Source organism: Harpegnathos saltator, unplaced genomic scaffold, assembly GCF_003227715.2.
Source record: "Harpegnathos saltator strain DR-91 unplaced genomic scaffold, Hsal_v8.6 scaffold414, whole genome shotgun sequence".
Lineage (NCBI taxonomy): Eukaryota > Metazoa > Arthropoda > Insecta > Hymenoptera > Formicidae > Harpegnathos > Harpegnathos saltator.
In genome coordinates this window covers 816,480-836,584 of record NW_020230222.1, presented here as the reverse complement: position 1 = coordinate 836,584, position 20,105 = coordinate 816,480, and the positions used below count along the sequence as shown (strand labels likewise).

Genomic DNA, 20,105 nt, shown 5'->3' with positions numbered 1-20,105 from the left:
TTAACAAAAAATAATGTTTTTACGCGATAACATTTTAATAATAATATTTATTAATAATAATTTAATTATTCTCATCGTTGTTTTTATTATATTTTAACTTCTTTATTTTTCCATCGAAAGATTCCGACATTACTTTTGTATGAGGAAAACTTGGCACTGCTTGTGCTCTTAATTTTTTGGAACCATCCTGTCGCGGTTTTTCCTACATTTCTTTAGTAAAATGAACCTACAAATACAATTAGATGAGAAACATGTTTTGTTTATTATTTGATATAATTACATGCTTACCTCACAAATTGCTGAATATTGTTTCGGTTTCCAGTTTTCTCTTCCAATTTGTTTCAACTATATAATTTTTTGTTTTTTACTTATTGAAAAACGTTTCATATAGAAGCCATTTTCGCTTCTATTTCTGCATCCCGGTATGCAACAACTAGTCATTTTTAAAATATTTTTATAAATATTTTTATATATAGTCCTCTTATTGTGTTGGAAGTTTTTTCCAAGATGAAATGATGTTATGTTATCACTTACATGTGCACGCGTAAAAACCGAGATTACAGTGGATGCAGTACAGGTGTAGTAGCCATTTTGTATTCAATTAGAACATTGGCCAGACTCTTACTATAGGGACTCTAGTGCGGAAAAGTCGGTGTCGTCGAAAACGCCGTGTTGGCCGCTCCTCTCTGCGGCACGATTCTTTAACTCGTTATTGGAGTTAACGACACTTTCGTTATCGTTGCGCAGCTTTTCTACGGTATACAAAAGCTGCGCAACAATAACGAAAGTGTCGTTAACTCCAATAACGAGTTACAGAATCCAGCTGCTGATCGTAGTCGAAGACTTATTTCTCATTGACAGAGATAAAAATATATCTAGCTTTTGTTCGGTCACGTTACCGAAGAAAATGTCCTATTAAACATTGAGTACTATTTGAAATATCTGGGTATTAATCATGAATCTTTTCCTCAAGCGTCAACTCGTTAAGAGTGAGAACTTTTTAATGTAAAAGCATATAGGAATGTTCACTTTTCAAGTTCACAAGTTCATGCTAGAGGAAAAGATTCATGATTAATATCCTAGCTGATTCATCAAAGACTGACTTATCAAGTATATCAAGTATACAGAATTGTATACTTATATATATATATATATATATATATATAATAGATAACATATATAAAGGAACTTTATTCAAAATATATATTAAATTATAAAGTACACACTAAGATTAATGATCTATTATAATTAATTCATCAATGCCCCAATCTTCATAGCTGTTGTCAGGCAGGTAGCGGCGTATAACTATGGGAATTTTCCTTTGCTTCAATTCTTTCATGGCAATTTGTAATGGATCTGTTTCTCCTTCCAGTTCTACCATTACAGGAGCACACATGGCTATCTGTAGTGCTCTTGTTCCTAAAACTCTAGCCCTTTCATATCTGCAATAAAAATTCTTTATTGTATCTCTAATATTCTTTGTACTTTCATATTATAGAGAAGTTACATATATATACTTTGTCATATATCTTGTAGTTATTCTAGTTGATCTTTCCATACCACTGGTAGCTTCAGTAGGATTCAATAATTCGATATTCTCACCCTCATCTTCCTGAGGTTCCAACTCAATGTTATCCTCGTCATCTACATCATCGAAGTCATCCGCAACGCTACAAAAGATCGTCAATTGCATGAAATCATATTATTTCTTGCATTCTTTAGACATTTAATGTTTTCTATTGCTTTTAACCTCTTACGAACGGATATCTGTGGACAGCACTCGAATATTTTAACTGTAAATTAAAAGAAACAATAATTATAACAACAAAACTATTAAAATTTGTATAAAAATTGACTTTATTATTATATTATTATTATTGTTGATATTGTTTCTGTTTACAATTTTGTTATAATACTTGGGCTGCTGTCCGCAGAGATGTATCCGAAAAAGGTTAATGAAAAAGAGGAAATAGAATACAAATTTAAGGAAACGTAGCAGCAGTTATAATAGCGAAATAGCGAAATAGCGAACTATATTACTTACTCATCTCCGTCAAAATCTTCATCAGCCATTATTTATTTATCAGAGAAAAATTTATCAAATAAAAGCCTAAGAATGCTTATGTTTTTCACTTACTGAACTTACGACGTAATTTAGCCTTAGCCAGGTGTAACATCGTAGTTCCCCTCTCAAAATGGATGCAGATGGCGCTCTTTCCCAGTGCGGAAAGTCGGTGTCGCCGAAAACTGTAGGTCTGTTCTTTTCCTCTGCACCGCTGCACTAGTGCAATAAGTTCGAGTGAGACAAGTATATATTCATCTCACTTTAACTTATCGCACCAGTGCAGCGATGCAGAAGCAAAGACCAGATCAACTGTGTAAAGCCAGCGGCACACGGTGCTTGTTTTCGTGCTGGATTGCTTGCTGGATGAAAATACTGCGTTCTGATTAGTGCATTTCCGAAGATGGATGGAAATGCACCGATCAGAACGCAGTAATTTCATCCAGCAAGCAATCTAGCACGAAAACAAGCACCGTGTGCCGCTGGCTTTAGCCGCTTTCAGGTTCCTCTCTGTTAAATCTTTTGCGCTTGTGTTTATGTTGCTACGCATTTGAGCTAACGAATTCGAAGGCTTGCACTAGTGCATTAAGGCTTATTCATACAGTCCGTTTTTATATTTAAAATCGTCTTAAATATATTTTTAAATGTTTCTTAGCCAGTACAATAAGATCCGTAATATTTGTACGGATCGTCTTATCGTCTAAGAAGTTTTTGAGTATGTATTTAAGATGATCTTAAATATAAGAATGGAACAAGCTTTGGAATGTGAACAAGCTTTATTGTGCACTTAGTGCGCACAAGTGCAAATGATTAAATTTGCTATGAAAGCGTCTTTTCCAGATTTAGGGTTATGGTCATAGCGTGTATCGTGTGAGTCACAAAAATAAATGTTCATGTAGCCGTCAAGTAGATACATATCCTTGCCATTTTATTAAGTTATCTTTTGTAGAGACGTTACGGTAAGTTTTATGAATATGTTGGTATGTATAAAAATACATTTATATAAATATATTTTTACTAGTTTATTGTATCTATTATGAGTACATCATCATACTGTCAATGTTGATTACTATTGATGATAAAGAATCATTAAAACATAAATATCACAGAAATACTCAATATTGCACAATAATCACTCAGCATAAATGTTACTCTTGAAGATACTCCAAAGTTTCTCAAGATGTCTGGAGGTATGCTATATGGTGGAGATGAAATAGGAGCATTGGTCTTTGACTTAGGCCATCACTCTTTAAGAGTAGGATATGCTCAAGAGGATACACCAAAGGCAGAGATTCCAGCTGTTGTAGGTATAGGAGAAGATGGCAACAATACAGCCAGCAAAGCAGAACCTATGGATATTGATGATAAAAAACCTGACAGCAATATTACTCAGAGTGGGACCAAATATTATATCGATACCACAATTCTTCACGTTCCAAGAAGAAACATGGAAATTGCAAGTTATATGAAAGATGGTATGATTGAGGATTGGGACCATTTTGAAAAGGTAACAAATAAGTAATAATTTATTTTAAGCATATCTTTCATACTGAGAGTCATTATATATGCATTTCTTAGGTCTTAGATTATACATATTCAAAAGTAATTCAGTCTGATGCTGAGTATCATCCTGTATTGTTTTCTGAGTCACCTTGGAATATACGCAGCAAAAGGGAGAAATTGACTGAATTAATGTTTGAGAAATATAATGTACCAGCTTTTTTCATTGTAAAAAATGCGGTTTTGGCTGCATTTGCAAATGGCAGATCCACTGGTATAGTTGTTGACAGTGGTGCCACACATACATCTGCAGTACCTGTGCAAGATGGATTTGTATTGACTCAAGCCATTGTTAAGTCTCCTCTTGGTGGAGATTATATAAGTATGCAATGTAGACAGTTTTTGCAGGTATATATACTCTTGCATAAAGTATGAATTTATCTACAATCATTAAAATATTTCTAAAACTGACTTTGAATAATTGCAGGATAATGATATTGATTTATCACCTCCTTATATGGTGGGTAGTAAAGAAGTAGTTAAGGATCATGATAAACCACGGTGGGTTAAGAAGAAAGGTATACCTGAAGTTACTAAGTCTTGGCATAATTATATGGTGAAAAAAGTAATCCAAGATTTTCAAGCTACAGTTCTTCAAGTATCAGAGACTCCATATGATGAGAAAATAGTTTCTACAATTCCAGCAGTCCAATATGAGTTTCCAACTGGATATCATCAAGTATGTATTTGGAATAATGTCTCTGTAGCTCTTTAAAAAGTTAAATTTAGAAAAAGTTAAATAAGAAGAAAATATATTTCAAGGATTTTGGAAGTGAGAGATTTCGGATACCAGAAGCATTATTTGATCCTAGTATGGTACAAATGCGCGGTGGCATGGTTGGCAATACCATGCTAGGTGTGGGACACATTGTCGCTACCAGTGTTGGTATGTGCGATGTTGACATGCGACCATCACTTTATGCGAGTGTCGTCGTCACCGGTGGCAATTCGTTTATTCAGGTATAATTCTAACATAAAAGATTTATTGGACAATTGTCTTTTTATGCCATTCTGTGCCAATGGAACGTTATATATTTGCAGGGCTTCCCGGAACGTTTAAATAGAGATCTGTCTGTGAGAATACCTACTAGTATGCGTCTGAAATTAATCAGTGCGAATGGTTGCGCGGAAAGAAGATTCGGAGCTTGGATAGGTGGTTCGATATTGGCATCGATTGGTACCTTCCAACAAATGTGGATTTCTAGCCAAGAATATGAGGAAAGTGGGAAAAGTCAAGTAGAGAGAAAATGTCCTTAAACCACAGTAGTTCATTATATATTTCTATCCTCAAGTCATCTTAGCGTCAGTGTTTGTACAAATGTCGCACATGAAGTCAATACAATTTTTAAAATATGAGTATCTACGTCCTGCGCGATATATTGTGCATTATTTGATATATATTATAACGTATAAGGCACGTGATACAAATCACTTTTTAAGATGAAAGGACTTTTTATAACGTTGTATGATGAACGAATACACTTCTGATGTTATGGAATTATATGCACATTCTATACATATACGCGAATAATTACATTTTATTTATAAGCAAAATTAATCACTAGCCAATCTCATTGCTCGAAATTATGAATCTGTGAAACTCACAGGCAAGTGAAATGACAAAATTTATCTTCCCTTATCATCGAAACGTTATATTATACCATAAGATACATAAAATTTTGTAGATTATAAATGAGATCTTTTTATAAAAACTTACCGTGACAGGCTGTGTCCTAAAAGTAAATCTGTGTTCCATTGTTTCTTCCTTCGTTACACATATTTTGCACTTGCACTTGCACATCCTCTCGACTTCATTGTCGATAGTATTATGTGCATTGTATCCCGTGAAACCATGTCCCATCATGTCCTACTACTGTAGCAAGTGTCCTATAAGAATAAGATAGAACAAAGTTCATCTACAAGGTATAATTTTCTAGCTAGGGATAGATGTATCTACGCATAGATGTATCTATGTATGCGCCGAAGCAATAAATAAGTCAAACATGAAAGTACAAAGGAGACTACTTGTCTCTTTAATTGCTTCAATTAATACCCTGCCAATGAGGCAGTGTCGTTTGTCAAACTGCATAAGTAAAAAAGACGGAAGAAAAGATCTTAGAATGACAGCTTGTCATTATACTTCCTCTATAATGAAAGAGATTGATCTAACAAATGAGCTATCATTAAGTTTGAAATATTAATGAACAAGGGCTGCTATAAAGCTTCGCCATATTTCATACATTAACGCCTTTCGACGAGATCTCTAATATAATAATGGACCTACTATTAGTTCTATATGAATGAACAATTAACTGAGAAAACTCGATTAAAAATAAGTATGATGTGTCAACTAGTGAAGATCATCAGTATGTTTCTAATCGCCGAAAAATTCGTATCTGTTGACAGACTTATACCACTATTATCACGTTTCTGTCAACATAAATTAATATAGATCTGATATAAAGTTCGTGAATTCTTCCTTCTTTCATGACTCAGCCTGTCATTATGTATCCTTACAATGAAAATCAGATAAATATCGACGATTATGTGCTTATTAATAAAAAGGTTTTAAAATTTGTTGGCCTTTATCCAACAAATATCGTGAGATACATCGTGTGCTGTGTGTGTATGTTTACCATCATTATACCGCAAACAGTACAAATTTATCAAGATTGGCAAGACTTGGCTATCGTACTGGAAACAAGGTATATCTCAATATATATGTCAAGAAATTTTCTTTCTTTAATTTGCCTTTTTACAGTTCAGTGTTGCTCACTATTTTACTCGCTATACTAAAATCGTTGATTTGGATGTACAACAGAGGGAAAATGGATCCATTTATAGATTATATGTTAACAGATTATTGGAGAATAATGACGACACAGATTACGAAATACGCAGATGTATATGCAACGTAAATGAACATTTCTCAAATTACAAATGTACTACAGGTACGTACAATAACATCTGTTATTATATAATAATACTTATTTACAGATATGCCAGAAAGCTTACTAAAGGATATGTATTTTTAATTTGCAATTCTTTACTATTTTTCTTTAGTCTACCTCTAATTGAAATATTTATTACAACGCTCGCTGGATTTAATGATAACAGTACAAAACATTTTCCATTCTTAGCTTTATATCCTAAGTCTTACTATAACTTTCCGATATATGAGGTAAGGGCAGTATTATTTCCGCTTGTTAAAACTATTCAGAATAGTAACATTTGTATGTATTTTATTGTTTATGTAGATTGTTTATCTGTCGCAAATGGTAGCAACGAGCTTATGCGGTCTTATTATCCTGGGAACCGACACCCTAATTGCAACAGCGTTGTTTCATACATGTGGTCAATTCAAAATACTTCAAGAAAAGATAAAAAATATTACCGCTAAAGTTATCTTCGTTAGTATTTTTACTTTACAATCTTTCATTATCATTATTACAATTATCATAAATCAACATATATTTACGGCGACTATGACACATTCTCGTAGATGTATATAATATTATTTGATTTTATTCAGGTGCAACATACACATAGTGAAGAAAATTCTGTACAAAAAGTCAAATTACAAATAACACATATTATCAAACATCATTATACAATTCTTCGGTAATTTTAAGTAAATTGAAACCTAAGTTGTATGTTTGTGTGATTATAAAGTCTAACGGTATTACATTTAGGTTTTGTGATTACATGGAAATGGTTTTTAGTCCGATGCTATTTCTGCAAACGTTGGCTAGCAGTCTCATAATCTGTCTAGTAGGTCTTCAGGTTACAACTGCAAGTATTACACAAATTTCCTTGAAAATTTGTCATTATATTGCCAATCTTTACATGGAATTTTTCTAGTAGGAATTAGCAGAAAAATCTAAACTGATTAAATATTTCTCATACTTGATAATGGCACTTTTTCAATTATTACTTTTTTGTATTCCCGGTGACATCCTAATAAATGAGGTATGAAGCAAAATAGCAAAATCGAATACAAAGACAAATTCTTTATACATATTTTACCTATATGACAGAGTTTGGCGATCAATAAAACTCTGTATTCAACCAATTGGTATAAATTGCCAGTTTCTTTTAAAAACGAGTTATGTCTGCTCATGTTGCGTAGTCAGAAACCAAGTAAAATTACCGCAGGAAAATTCTACATAATGCATTTGGAGAATTTCAACTCAGTAAGAATACTACATATACATATATACCTCACTTATTATAAAACCGTGAGATACACACAATATCCGAATTTTAATTTACAGGTGTTAAGCAATGCTCTTTCATACTTTATGTTACTGCGAAGTGTCAGCTTAAAAGAAAACAACATTGAGTCATAATAAAATAAAATCATAAATGTGTGAATAAGAGAGAAAAATCTGATATTAAAAAAGAGGAATATTAAAATATATAATAACGATTAAAAACCCAATGTGGGAACTTCAATGATCTCACGTTTGGTACGCCGTTGCGCGTAATCGTCCACGCAAGATCTTGCATTATGTGTAATCCTGCTCGAGACGCTCGCTACAAATATGCACCCCAACCGATAAACATCTGACATAGATTATCAACATTCATCGCTTCCAAAATCAAGTGATTAGTCTGTCCCTCGACGCTGAGATGTAGCGCGATATTTTCAGCCTTTCTTCTGGGATATCGAATTAAGCCTTTCAATCGTTGTTCGATGTTTTTTATATTTTCTACAGCCTGCGACAGAAATAAATGTGGATTGATTGAATTACCGTTTGTAATTTGATACGACAGAGTGCGTATACCTTTTCATTTGTTTTTTCAGCCACATCGCCGACCTGATTTCTGTTCCAACTAACAAGCGGGTCATATACGAAAGGCGTGAGTACGCTCAACAATGTGCTCGATTGTTGTCGAAGTACTCGCATGGTGATTTGACAGGCACGTCTGAATGGTCCTTCAATTTTTAGGGGACCCATAGCATCCACCATATTATGGGTCAAGCGAAATGGTACACGTTCCGGCCACTCAAACTGTTCACCCTGAAAATCGTAATGTGTGTGTTTAATAGCAATACAACAGAATTCCTAATATGTATACATATCGATTTACCCTATTAAACAAGCAATTGAAATCAACGTGCACGCAATCTCCGCATTTGGAGTCGAACAATATATTTTCTCCATGACGATCGCCAAGTCCGAGAATGTAACCCACCATGGACATAACAGCGGTAGTTCTGATGTATGCTGTACGAGCTTCGTACCTTTACCAAAAATTGAATATAATTAGTACTTACACATAATTACGCAAAAAACAAGGGACTATACAGCAGGAATAAAACACTCAATCATTTCCTCCCAAATGCCGAAACGAATTTGCGACTCATAATAAAACAACACATTCAAAACAATGTGTCTTATCAACACATACCATCCATATGGATCAGGAAACATAATGCGAAACCATTCCCCAAACACAGCTGGATGTCGTGGCAATAGTTTCTTCAGAAATATTTCCTTCTTTTTTTCTAACGTGTCTGTCAACGCTAGAGAAATAATATACACGTGATGCATGAACGATCTCTTCCTGTTAAATTATATGTTTAAATTGTTCTTATTATTGCGTTACGCACACTGAAACTTACCACATAGCATCGTTTTAAGTTCTCCAGCTGTAAGTGCGATGCCTTTCTCCTTATACAGATTCATAATGGTAGGTCGGAAACCAATTAGGTTCGGTACCCACTCTATCAAACCACACTCTTCGTTTAGCGGCACCACACTCTGCAAATCATGAATAATTGATGATTAATTGTCAATTGAAATCAAATCTAAAGAATACCGTTAGAATATATCGTTAGGTCTTACATATGTTCTTATATAGAGCCTCCTTTGACGTGACTCAGGATCATTTTGCAGATACTTGTTGACGATGTCGTTAAATTCCATCAATCTGAAGTCCTTTCGTAAATCGTCCTTCGGCTTACACATAAAAAGGTACTTTTTGCCATCCGATCCTCTCAAGGTAATTCGTCGTGGTCGTTGTAGCGATGGCATTATCATCACGTCATCTTCTATTTTCGTTATGTGCGCCCATCTCAAAAGAAACGGTTTGTAATTATCTAGCGAAGCATTTTTAGATGGAAGATGCAATTGCCTGAATTTTGTTGTTGGCATCATGATTGGACTGAAATCCTTGCTCGCGAGTAACCTCGGTAAATTTTTCGACAATTGAGCCACTGTAGTGTTTGATATCTTGTCTGGTATTGGCTTATTGGATAACTCGATCAGTTTTTCCCAAAGTTTGTGAAAGTCGCTGATAAGCTTGGACATTCCCGACGTTTTTAATTGTGGATGATTCAAAATCTCCTGACAACGTTTCTGTCGTGCCGAATATGAAGAATTGAAGACTGATGCCATCATCCATAAACAATGCTGAGGATACGCCAGAATTAAGTTTACTAGAATTGTGCGAACAGCATTCTGCACTTGCGGAGACGGATGACAAATTCTAGACACAAGTTGGCTGAATGCTGTTAGCCACATGAACATCGGTAATCTCTGATAGTAAGCGTCCATCATCTTAGTCATTATTGACAGGCAGTCTTGACGGGATGTAACAACATCTATCGGATCGGAAGTGATTGCAGCACGAGAAGCAAGATTCAACCAAACGGTTAACATCTTCGGCATCGAGTGGTGGATGTATTTGCAGCTGTATTGAAGCGATTTACCGTAACAGTTCATCATATGCACCTGCAACTCGCGTCTTTTTCTATCTCTATCATCCTCTGGCATCCTCTCGATGACTGCCTCGTAATATTGAGCGCAAGATAACCAACTTTTCTCCCATCCTCTCCACACATCTATCGCTTCTTTATAGTTAATGATACAACCGTCTGTATCGACGTTGAGAGTTTCGTCGTTGTATTTCGCAAACAGTAGCTTCGCCTTTGCGAACTGTTTTTGTTCCTCAGTACATTCACCGGGAGGCAACTGCTTGTAATATTGCGCTGGTTGAAAGCAATTTGCAAAACTACGATTCAACGTAGTGAAAGCGTCTTCTTGGCAACCCCTTTGCCAGTATAATTGAGCCTGTTCTACGTACAATTGTTGCGGTGGACACGAATCACTGGCCGATAGGATGTGCATATATGCTTGTTGATGCAGACCAGCTTTCCTGGCGATTTTCGCACTCTTCAGCCAAATTTTACCGATTTCCTGGTTGAGCGTGGAATTTTCGGTATTGCGAGTCTGCCGTTGCAATTGTACAGCTAAATCTAAAGTAGCCCTACGCATACTCAGGACAAATTCCACACCGCGGGATGTCCTCAATAATTGTCCGCGTTTTTCCCATTCTTCCAGTATCACCGGAAGACCTTCTACGTTGTTCATCATCATTGAAACTGCCTTATCAAATTCATTTAATATGTGCAATTTCATAATGTATGAGTAACTTTGTTGATAGACTCCCGGTTGAGAAGCGTCCTCCAATAGCGACACCAAATTCTTCTTTAACGATAGCAAGTCCGGTTTGATACCTTTTATGAGATCGTCTAGTAATACATGCTTGACGTTTTTCTGCGAGGTCTCGTCGAATCGAGAAAAATGAGCGAGTCTCCAAAAGAGCTCACGCTCAGTTATGAGAGGCTCCAACTCCGGCCTATCACGAGATATTCAGAAAAATATGTGAGAACTTCGTCCAAGATTCGACCTTACATTTCTTTTTACTGTACGGTATTACCTGCTGCTCAACATGCCCTCGGTAATGTGCTCGGCAGTAAATGGTTGATCCAGACCAAGATAACACTGAATCATGCCTTGCAAATATGTATGTTTTAAATCCTTTTTCTGCGCGAGTCTTTCATAGCACGTAGCCGCATCCTGTGTGAATCAGCACGAGACTTCACAAAATGCAATTAATGCAAAGTAAAATTAATAGCTTCTAAGTGCAAATTACTCGAATTCTTGGACGTTACCTGAAGCTGTCCGTTAACCTCGTGAGCTAGAACTAGCTGTTGTAGAGTGGGGGCTTGATTCTGAGTCGCCAGAATACCAGACACCCCGTCGGGCTCGTCGAGTTGTGCATAAATTTTCTGCAACAAGAATATCTCGTTAGGAAGACAAAGGATATCCGTACTGCATTCATCGTGTCAAATCACAGAACGTTTACGTACAGCGAGCAAACCACCTTCTGTCGGTTCTGACAAACCTTTATTACTAGAGGCCATATGCTGCTCTAAATACATCAGTGCCCGATGATATTCCCGTGATTGGTAGCAGCCCTCTGCTACCATCAGACTGTCTAGCATACTGCAAAAATCTAGAAATATCAATGGAGTAACAATCGGTATATCATACGATCATATCATATCATCCTGCGCAGGAATTAAAATAATACATAATAAAGTAATTCGCACTTTTTATTGCCTCGTATCTGTTGTCTTGAAACAATCTTCGTTCTCTAAGCCATCTTTGCAAGTGATCCAATATGTTGAAAACCACCTGTTTCAATCAACGTAAGAATATTTTACGACAGAGTATCAAGTTAACATAGAAAGTGGTTCAACAACAAAAAAGATATCTATACTAACCCGCGAACAGCGAGTACGTCTGGTTTCTTCTGAGATTCTCTTGTCATCGGCTTTCACACTCTGGCCGAACCGAAGTGGTCGATGACGCAAAAGTTCAGAATCTAATATGGGCTTTTCCCTGACGTTAATCACGGCTAACATCTCCTCTTTAAGTTTGATACAAATTTCTTCTTCTCTATTATTTGTGATTATATAGGCTAACGAATGGAAGTGTCTTGTAAGTACATATTCTGAAGTAACAAAATAATTACATGTATTGGATCTTCAGCACTTACACACGATATACGGTAGACAAAATGTCAGCGTTTTCATATCCCGTTTGAATGCCAATTTACATGCCTGCAGTACATTACTGAATGTTGTATCGTGTACAGCATTGGACATACTGCAAAGCCAGTAATAAGCCCAGCTTTCGACCGAGGCACCTGCTTCAGAACTGTAAGAATATTTGCAACGATCATCCATCGTGCCAAATCAACAATAAAAGCGGTACAATTCGATAAATCTGAGAGCGATACAAATTTATTTCTTATGAGACATACCCATAAACAGGATGAGGAAACTCATTATCTTCGTTGATAGCTTCTTCCTTCCTTTTATAATGCGATGTCAAAAAGGGAGTGATAATCTGTTGCGTTGTAGATGGCAAATTATTCCATAATTCACTATTCTGGCCTTGTGGAGAGATGTCGTATGCTCTTAAGATTTCCTGAAAATATTGATCACGTTACAACAATGTTATAGTGTCTCCACGATTTGTCGCTAATGTGTGCGTATTTTTATATACCTGTATAGCGAGTGAAAAGCAATCCATACTCTGACTGTTTTTCTGCATTTGAAAAGCCCGTACATGTTCAAAGAGTAACGCACAGGCAAACTCTTCATTCACGTCGGATATGAATTTACTATCCTCTATAACATAACGAAATTTTGAGACAAATTTTCAGAGAAAGTATCATCGTAATAAAAATGTCGAATTAAGCACCTTTAGAAATAATTCTTCTTGGGAGAAGACTAGGTTCGATTGCACCTAATTCTCCAAGACATTCTCCATAACATAAGCGTATAGATTCATCTTTATCTTGACACCCAATCAGTAAAGTATCTAATAGCTTTAAAGAATATTAAACGATGAAATGTATTACAACAAATAAAGTATTGATAGTATTTATTTGTTAAACATACGTACTTCAACAATTAGTGGATGGACGTCAGTTTCGCTCAATATCATTTGATTAAGTTCGGTGCGGTGTTTCTCTAGAAAGGCTTGCAAATGTTTTAGAGCCCTGATTCGCACCTCGTCAGTCTCATGAGTGATTCGTTTTAACCATAATTCTAAATTGGCATTAAATCCCTCAGGTCTGAAATCGTAGAAAATCATTTCAACTACTTTTCAAGGAAATCACACGACTTTTGAAGGAAAACGCAAATTTATGTCAACAATTACCTCGCTTGAAGTATATGCGCCTTGACTATATCAGAGATATGACTAGGAACTTTTATGTCATCTATGAAGAATAATTCTGAGATGTGATTATTGTTTTCTGCAACACTTTGAAGAATCAGATACTCTAACATATTATTGACTTTTTCAGCAAATATTTTCTGCAACTGCATTAACGATACGCATATTGTTGGAAACAATGGTCCCAGATCTTCCATAGCTATGCTGGAATCAATGTAAAAATTATTACCTCAAGACATAATCTTATTTCTAGTATTAGATGTCGTATTAGCTAGTTGTTTCATGGACATACTTGTGAATAAACGCATCCCATGCATCGCAAACTAAACGGGGAAAACCGGGTCTTTTAAATCCGAGTGAAGTCCGTAAAGTGGCCAAAACTTTATATCTAAGTGGAGTTAAATACGTAGCACCCATGTATTGTATTAAAACAGCCAATGAAGCAAGGGCAGATTGTTGCGTGTACTCGTCTGATTTGGGACTAAGTTTTATGTCAAAGTTTACTAATATACCGTGTAAGCGTAGATTCAAATAAGATGCCTGTATGTGCATTATAAAATATCTGAAATATTGTTCTGTATAAAATAATCATAATATTGTTATTAAAATACTTACAATTTGCTTTTGCGTAGTAAAGTTTCCTCTATGATTGCTATCATATTCTGAAATGATTTCTAAAAAGCCTATTATCTTCTTAGGAGATTCATAAAAATTTAACATAAGTTCCTCAAAAATTTCCTACAAGCAATAAGATAAATATACATTTTCCATTGTGCAATAAAAATTAAATGACAGCATGAGACTTCAAATTTCTTACCATGAATGATCGCTTCGTAAGAAGCGCGAGGCTACTTTCAGTGATTTTTGTAACAAGTTTCAAACATTCTGTAGATATTCGTAAAGGTGTCTCCAAGAAAGCATAACTACAAATATACTACAAAGAGAGGTATATAAGTTATGTTATATTAAAACAGATTAAATTAAATTATTAAGATTAAAGTAAATTAAGTATGCTTCGTATACTACCGGAAAATATTCTTCGAGCATTTTCTTTATATCCATGTTTATCAATTCAGCTATATCATGCAAAAGTGCCTTTGCTTTTGGCATTTCAACAATAAAAGCAATCAGATAGCAGATCGCATAATGGCCATCTTTGCGTAGCAAATGACGTGATCCTTCATAGCCTATGCATTTGGCGACGCGATGTACTGTAGTTGCCATATTATATGAGAATTCTATGTAATTACAAACTGCACGTTCCATTATAAGCTGCAACAATATAAATTAACAATGCAAAGTTTTATTACAATAAAAAGCTACAAAATAGGTACCTTTAAAAAATCCTTTCGATATCTGATGTATAAAGCCTTTGGGGAAACATTCAGAAAGTCAGCAACATCCTGATACGCAACTGTGGCAGATGCTACGGCTGCAGGCGATGAATTTGGATGTAATATTGTAAAAAGAAATACGTTTAAAATTCTTCTTTCTGTCAGATGTAGTGGAACACTGAAATCATGTTATTACGTATTAATATAAATAACAATCTAATATTATGTAATTTCAATCTCATCATTAACATTCCCTATTTTACCATACGAAATTCTTCGCAGTAATAAGTAGTGTATCGTGCAAGGAATGATTGGAAGTATCCACCGCAGTCATGAGAGTATTAGCTATAACATTGATCACTAAGTCAACAAATTCGTCCAAATCGTCTGGCACCGAATCCGGTAAATATTCGTTGTTCTCCAATATAGAAATCTTATTGCTCAGTAATCGTCCGATCACCGACGCGATATTCAGTCGGATCTCCACATTGTCATCATATATGTAAGGGAGCCATTCCTTTGTCACTTCGTTCGAGTTGAAAGATTTTATGTGGTTTGAGAGAGACAGGATACTTTTAGACATATTCAAACGTACCGAGACATTTGTCGAAGACAGTAGTTTAAAATACGTGTCAAAAATATTATTGTAAGTTCTTGGAAGATAGTTCACTTGAAGTTCGGCATTCTCTTTCGCATTCTCTGTACAGCATTCGCAATGTATCATCCATTTTCCATCATTTGATGATTCACTGAAAAGAAATATCATTAATTTTTCTTCATCATTTTATAGCTAGAAAATAATGCTAACAAAGTACCGAATAGTTTTGCCTTTTTTTGATGAGACGCAAGCTATCTGGCCTAAAACACTTGCAAGAACGTCGTGTACTTCAACTTTCGTCAAAGATAAGGCAGTGTCCAGAACATATTGGCAAACATCTTGCAATGTTATGTCCTCCTTATTCAACAGTAGTACACTGCTTCTACGGACCCCCATAAAATTTCGGTTAATAGAGATAAGCATTAGTTTTAAAAATATGCGTCAAAGTGTAACATAAAGGAAAATAGAACTTACGATACTGCTACAATAGCTACTTGCATCTCGCCATTTAGTATACTTCTGCGTAACAATTTTAATCGTTCCTTCCTACTGCCATATGCGCACAAAGTTTCAAGACATTTTGACGTGGTATCGACACTGAGAGATTTTGCTTTTTGCACCATTTTTTGACTGATATCCACAGATCCCTTGAAATCTTGAGTAAATGGTAGAGCTAATATTGTTTGCAATAAGACTTTATTCGATTCGCTATGAGCTATTAGGCTTATTAAAATTTGAAAGATAATTTCTACATCTTGGCATCTATCAGAATTCAAATTTTGCATGAGAATTTTTAGTATAGTGTTTAAATCATTCTCATATAGTTTTACTTGAATCTTCTGTTCTTCCAGCCACAATTGTAACAGAGATGAAGCTTTAATAATGTATAGTACTTCTGTAAACTTTTTCATCTGTACAAAAGACATTAATTCCTTTCTTAATAATTTCCATGGTTCGCTCATTTCCATGGCAAAATTGACACTTTCTGGTATAACAGCTCGTCTGATATCAATAAAAACAAATTGCATAAAAATACTGATGACAGCCTGAAATAAAGAAATATTTTATATTTTCATATTATACAGTTAATATAAATAATAAAACTAATAATAAAATAATGAAATAATAAATATTGTTTTAATTATTACATACCGGACAATATGTAAAGTAAGCCAAAAGTTTCTTAGCTTCTAAGACAGAACAGGATCTTGGGTCTGTAGTTAGATATTGTTTAATTTTATGACATGTCACCTCCGTCAATTTCTTTATTGTTTCAGTTCTGACATGATGTGCTGGAAAAAAATTATATTTCAAATTTTTTGAAAATAAAAATATATTTATACAGTTATGAGTAATCTGAAAGCACTTACTAATAAATCCAGAAGCTAGAAGTTCAATAACTTGAAAACATAATTCTATAACATTAAGTAAAACTGGTGATGTTTGTATTAAACATGTTAACATTTCTGCAAATTGAGACAATGCATGTACTGGTAATTGACCCAAATTAATCCAAGTTGAAACATTCTTTATGATTTCTAAACTATATGCAATTAAGGCTGCAAATTCCTAAAAAATGCAGATATATAATATCTTAACAGTAAAAACTGTTATTTTTAAGATTAGATCAATGTTATTTTTAAGATTAGATCACTTACTCGATCGCGAATAACACAATTTTCTATTATTTCTGTGCATAGTTGTAGTGCTTCAATCTTTAAATCTGGAGGAAATTTTACAACTATTGTTATAATTTTGTCCCACAATTTCATTTGTTCCCAAACCAATACTCCAGACTTCATAATTATCTGTTGATACAAATATTATTTTAATTAAAGCAATGTTGAATATTTTCAAGAAAGCAATACCTTTAATATAGATGCTTGAACTGATGGCATTTGTGATGAATTAATTTTTACAGTAAATGGTGTTAGATCTAAATTCTGTATGATATCTTTTTCTGTATGAAACTTTGAGAGAGTCATTTCTTCTGTGTCTACATTATTTGTATAAAACTCTGATATCTCTGTAAAGAAACATAATGTTTTACACATATTATGTTTGTAGTACCGCATTTATATAGTATCATTTAATTTTTATTCTATGAAATTATATCATATTATTATTACATACCATTAAGTATATTTATATATTCTGAACTAATAGCATCAAACATTCCAAAATGATGCCTGGATAATATTCTGAGCATACAAGCTTGTACTTCAATGCTCTTTGAAAGTATCACCTTGCTCGATGGCACACATACCAAATAAAACATTGTACCAAACAACCAAGTTGTAAATGCTAGAAGTATATATAGAAATGGTATATTATAAAGTATCATTTATTATAGCATTATATTATTCCATTAATGGAATAATATGAAAATAAACTACCTGTATATTGTTGTTGCAGAGTTTCATCTGGTATGCCATTATTAAATGAAGGAACTAATACTGTGCTTAAAGTAGAGGATCTTCTTAATAATGATTCTAAAAGAGAACATAACATCTGTTCCGTAGCAGGATCTTTCAAGTCAGAAAAGATTGCAATTATTGGGCTGTTTATGAATTTCCATACTGAATCTGCAGTTACGCTATAAGAAGACCATTTAATGTCAATGTATATACTTGCCCTATTATATATTATCATTTTGTTTTTTACTAAAAATATATATGTATATGTAAGTATAAACTAAAACTTTTACTTTAACCTTCAAAACGATATTACAAAAAGATATTAATTTCACATATATTCTTATAATAATGAATCTTTCCAGTGTAAAATTACTTTAATGTAAATTTTTATTATAGATGTTGTTACATTATGCTTTGTAAGTCTTGCATGTACAATGAATGTTTTAACTTTAAAAATGCAATTATTTTAATTTAAACGATTACATGATTGTCATTACTCGGTAGACACGTATACTTACTCATTATCATGTGGAGAAATTTGTGAATTACCACTCACTTCCATTATTATGTCTAAATAGTCAATAAACTAAACATGACATATACGTGCTTTAACCTGACGCTAAATCAAATCGTATGGTCAAACCTTCCGCGTTTATTTAAATGATTATTAAAGTCACGTTTACACGACGCAATATACACTTGCGATAGTCGATATCACAATCGAAATAATCGATTCGATGTATTTACGATCTTTCGATTGCAAATTGTCCCGCAGATAACTTCCGTTTGCGAATGGAAACAAGTCTATGTTTTTGAACGTTTTGGAAAGAAAAATGAGAAGTCTTTCTGTCTTTATTTGATCAATTTATCTTTAGTTACATTTCTTGACCATTTTACAATTGTGTTTTTTTCTTTCTCTTATGATATAGTTGAAATAATTAGCACTCATTTGTGATACGAAGTGCAGTAATTTCGTTAAAGTGCAAATGAAACGATAGATCCAACATCTTGGAGACTCGCACGCGTGCGCACACGCGATCAGCTGTTCTCGTCTAGTCACGACATTTCTTGTATGGGCGCGTGTACTCATTCGAGCGAAATGTCGCTTTTTCTCATGGAGATTTGTATACGTGCCGATAACGATCCAGAGCGTCAGCATAGCATTACATTTCGGATTTGCTGAATTTTTCGAACGCACTCTGATGGGTGAGTTGCGGTCTCATTTAATGCCGGAAGCTTTCCGATAATACCACGTCAGTTTTTCGCGGTGACGACGGTAGTGGCGGTGACGGTGTGGTGGTATGTGTTGGCGCCGTTGACTACGGTGGTAGATTGGTCGTGTTCGTGCGCATTTAAAAATTACAACGTACCCTCTGTTGAGAAAGAGCTCCTAAATGCGGTACCCCGCGGCATTGGTTCCCCGTAAAAGGAGAGGATGAGGTCCTGCGTATTGTTCGTGTACTGGGCGCTGCTCCTGATATCGGTGGTGTCCAGGTGAGTTGCACATCATCGGCGTCATATTGTTGACAATTCGAACCTGTGTCAGCATGCATATTCTGATTATCGGGATAAAAAATCGAGAACGATCTCTTGACCGAAAAAATATTATTGCGTAAATCTTCTTCCCATTTACATCATGTATTCGATCTCAGATTTTTGTTGTTCTTTTTGAATACTTGTCTATGTTTTTCATGCTCAAGATTTTTCTTGAAATCGAGCAAGTCACGATTAACAAGATAGAAAGAAATTTTAATAAATTAATACAGTACTTTTATATAAAATATATTAGAAGTCACATTCTTTTCTACAGTAACAGGCATTTTGATAAAATGAAGGTTAATTGTTATTCATAAATCTTACATAAGATGCTTTTGTTGTTATATATTTTTATATTTAAACTATGTGTGAGTTAAGTTTCTGTTATAATTCAATCTGAATTTAACTAATTGACATTTAACTGAGACATTTTTACTTATATAACATAAGATTAGTTAATTTTCCATAGCATAGAATACGTTGTGTAATTAATCTTAATATCACATATTTATTGAAGAAAAACCAATTTCAAGTCCATCAAATAATCTGTAACTT

General features: G+C 34.4%; 5 protein-coding genes and 1 long non-coding RNA gene across 10 annotated transcripts in view; 3 read left to right on the top strand and 3 right to left on the bottom strand.

Moving 5' to 3' along the window:
* Positions 1 to 76: 76 nt before the first annotated feature.
* LOC105185557 (uncharacterized) lies at positions 77 to 678 on the bottom strand. Its single transcript, XR_003113340.1, has 3 exons — positions 535 to 678; positions 289 to 433; positions 77 to 226 (listed from the first exon to the last, which is right to left on the bottom strand). It is a non-coding gene; the product is annotated as an uncharacterized LOC105185557 (long non-coding RNA).
* A 498-nt stretch (positions 679 to 1,176) lies between these two features.
* Positions 1,177 to 2,192, bottom strand: LOC105185542 (DNA-directed RNA polymerases I, II, and III subunit RPABC2). 3 transcript variants are annotated; one of them, XM_025301380.1, is made up of 4 exons: positions 2,138 to 2,192; positions 1,751 to 1,793; positions 1,518 to 1,670; positions 1,177 to 1,442 (listed from the first exon to the last, which is right to left on the bottom strand). In XM_025301380.1, the coding sequence occupies exons 1-4, from the start codon at positions 2,175 to 2,177 to the stop codon at positions 1,232 to 1,234; spliced, it is 447 nt and encodes a 148-aa protein (XP_025157165.1). In that variant the 5' UTR covers positions 2,178 to 2,192; the 3' UTR covers positions 1,177 to 1,231. The 3 variants fall into 3 exon arrangements, with proteins under 3 accessions (XP_025157165.1, XP_011143433.1, XP_011143434.1); XM_011145131.3 differs by having other exon boundaries at positions 2,045 to 2,142; XM_011145132.3 differs by lacking the exon at positions 1,751 to 1,793 and having other exon boundaries at positions 2,045 to 2,179.
* A 298-nt stretch (positions 2,193 to 2,490) lies between these two features.
* Positions 2,491 to 5,366, top strand: Bap55 (Brahma associated protein 55kD). The gene is made up of 7 exons (XM_011145130.3): positions 2,491 to 2,564; positions 2,903 to 3,021; positions 3,223 to 3,569; positions 3,641 to 3,970; positions 4,050 to 4,301; positions 4,385 to 4,582; positions 4,664 to 5,366. Exons 3-7 carry the CDS (start codon positions 3,243 to 3,245, stop codon positions 4,877 to 4,879), a joined length of 1,323 nt encoding a protein of 440 aa, XP_011143432.1. The 5' UTR covers positions 2,491 to 2,564; positions 2,903 to 3,021; positions 3,223 to 3,242; the 3' UTR covers positions 4,880 to 5,366.
* A 716-nt stretch (positions 5,367 to 6,082) lies between these two features.
* Positions 6,083 to 8,137, top strand: LOC105185556 (odorant receptor 13a-like). 3 transcript variants are annotated; one of them, XR_003113334.1, is made up of 7 exons: positions 6,083 to 6,327; positions 6,384 to 6,536; positions 6,620 to 6,803; positions 6,880 to 7,032; positions 7,155 to 7,243; positions 7,315 to 7,591; positions 7,660 to 8,137. XR_003113334.1 is itself a non-coding variant. In XM_025301375.1 (6 exons), exons 1-6 carry the CDS (start codon positions 6,110 to 6,112, stop codon positions 7,481 to 7,483), a joined length of 966 nt encoding a protein of 321 aa, XP_025157160.1. In that variant the 5' UTR covers positions 6,083 to 6,109; the 3' UTR covers positions 7,484 to 8,137. The 3 variants fall into 3 exon arrangements, 1 of the variants encoding a protein (XP_025157160.1); XR_003113333.1 differs by having other exon boundaries at positions 7,315 to 7,815; positions 7,897 to 8,137; XM_025301375.1 differs by having other exon boundaries at positions 7,315 to 8,137.
* Positions 8,138 to 18,656, bottom strand: LOC105185555 (serine/threonine-protein kinase ATR). The gene is made up of 32 exons (XM_025301374.1): positions 18,533 to 18,656; positions 17,994 to 18,193; positions 17,731 to 17,901; positions 17,466 to 17,623; positions 17,256 to 17,405; positions 16,968 to 17,166; positions 16,750 to 16,889; positions 16,072 to 16,643; positions 15,815 to 15,979; positions 15,263 to 15,748; positions 15,000 to 15,177; positions 14,692 to 14,937; positions 14,483 to 14,599; positions 14,281 to 14,403; positions 13,958 to 14,205; positions 13,648 to 13,869; positions 13,390 to 13,561; positions 13,186 to 13,312; positions 12,988 to 13,112; positions 12,743 to 12,909; positions 12,476 to 12,636; positions 12,201 to 12,397; positions 12,027 to 12,111; positions 11,784 to 11,929; positions 11,586 to 11,702; positions 11,351 to 11,490; positions 9,475 to 11,269; positions 9,252 to 9,390; positions 9,038 to 9,152; positions 8,717 to 8,870; positions 8,410 to 8,646; positions 8,138 to 8,341 (listed from the first exon to the last, which is right to left on the bottom strand). Exons 1-32 carry the CDS (start codon positions 18,574 to 18,576, stop codon positions 8,159 to 8,161), a joined length of 7,479 nt encoding a protein of 2,492 aa, XP_025157159.1. The 5' UTR covers positions 18,577 to 18,656; the 3' UTR covers positions 8,138 to 8,158.
* A 386-nt stretch (positions 18,657 to 19,042) lies between these two features.
* Positions 19,043 to 20,105, top strand: part of LOC105185540 (SUN domain-containing ossification factor) — a 45,067-nt gene continuing 44,004 nt past the window's right edge. The window contains exon 1 of the mRNA XM_011145127.3: positions 19,043 to 19,508. Within this exon, the coding sequence (XP_011143429.1) occupies positions 19,450 to 19,508 (59 nt within the window). The 5' untranslated portion in view covers positions 19,043 to 19,449. The remainder of the gene's footprint in view (positions 19,509 to 20,105) is intronic.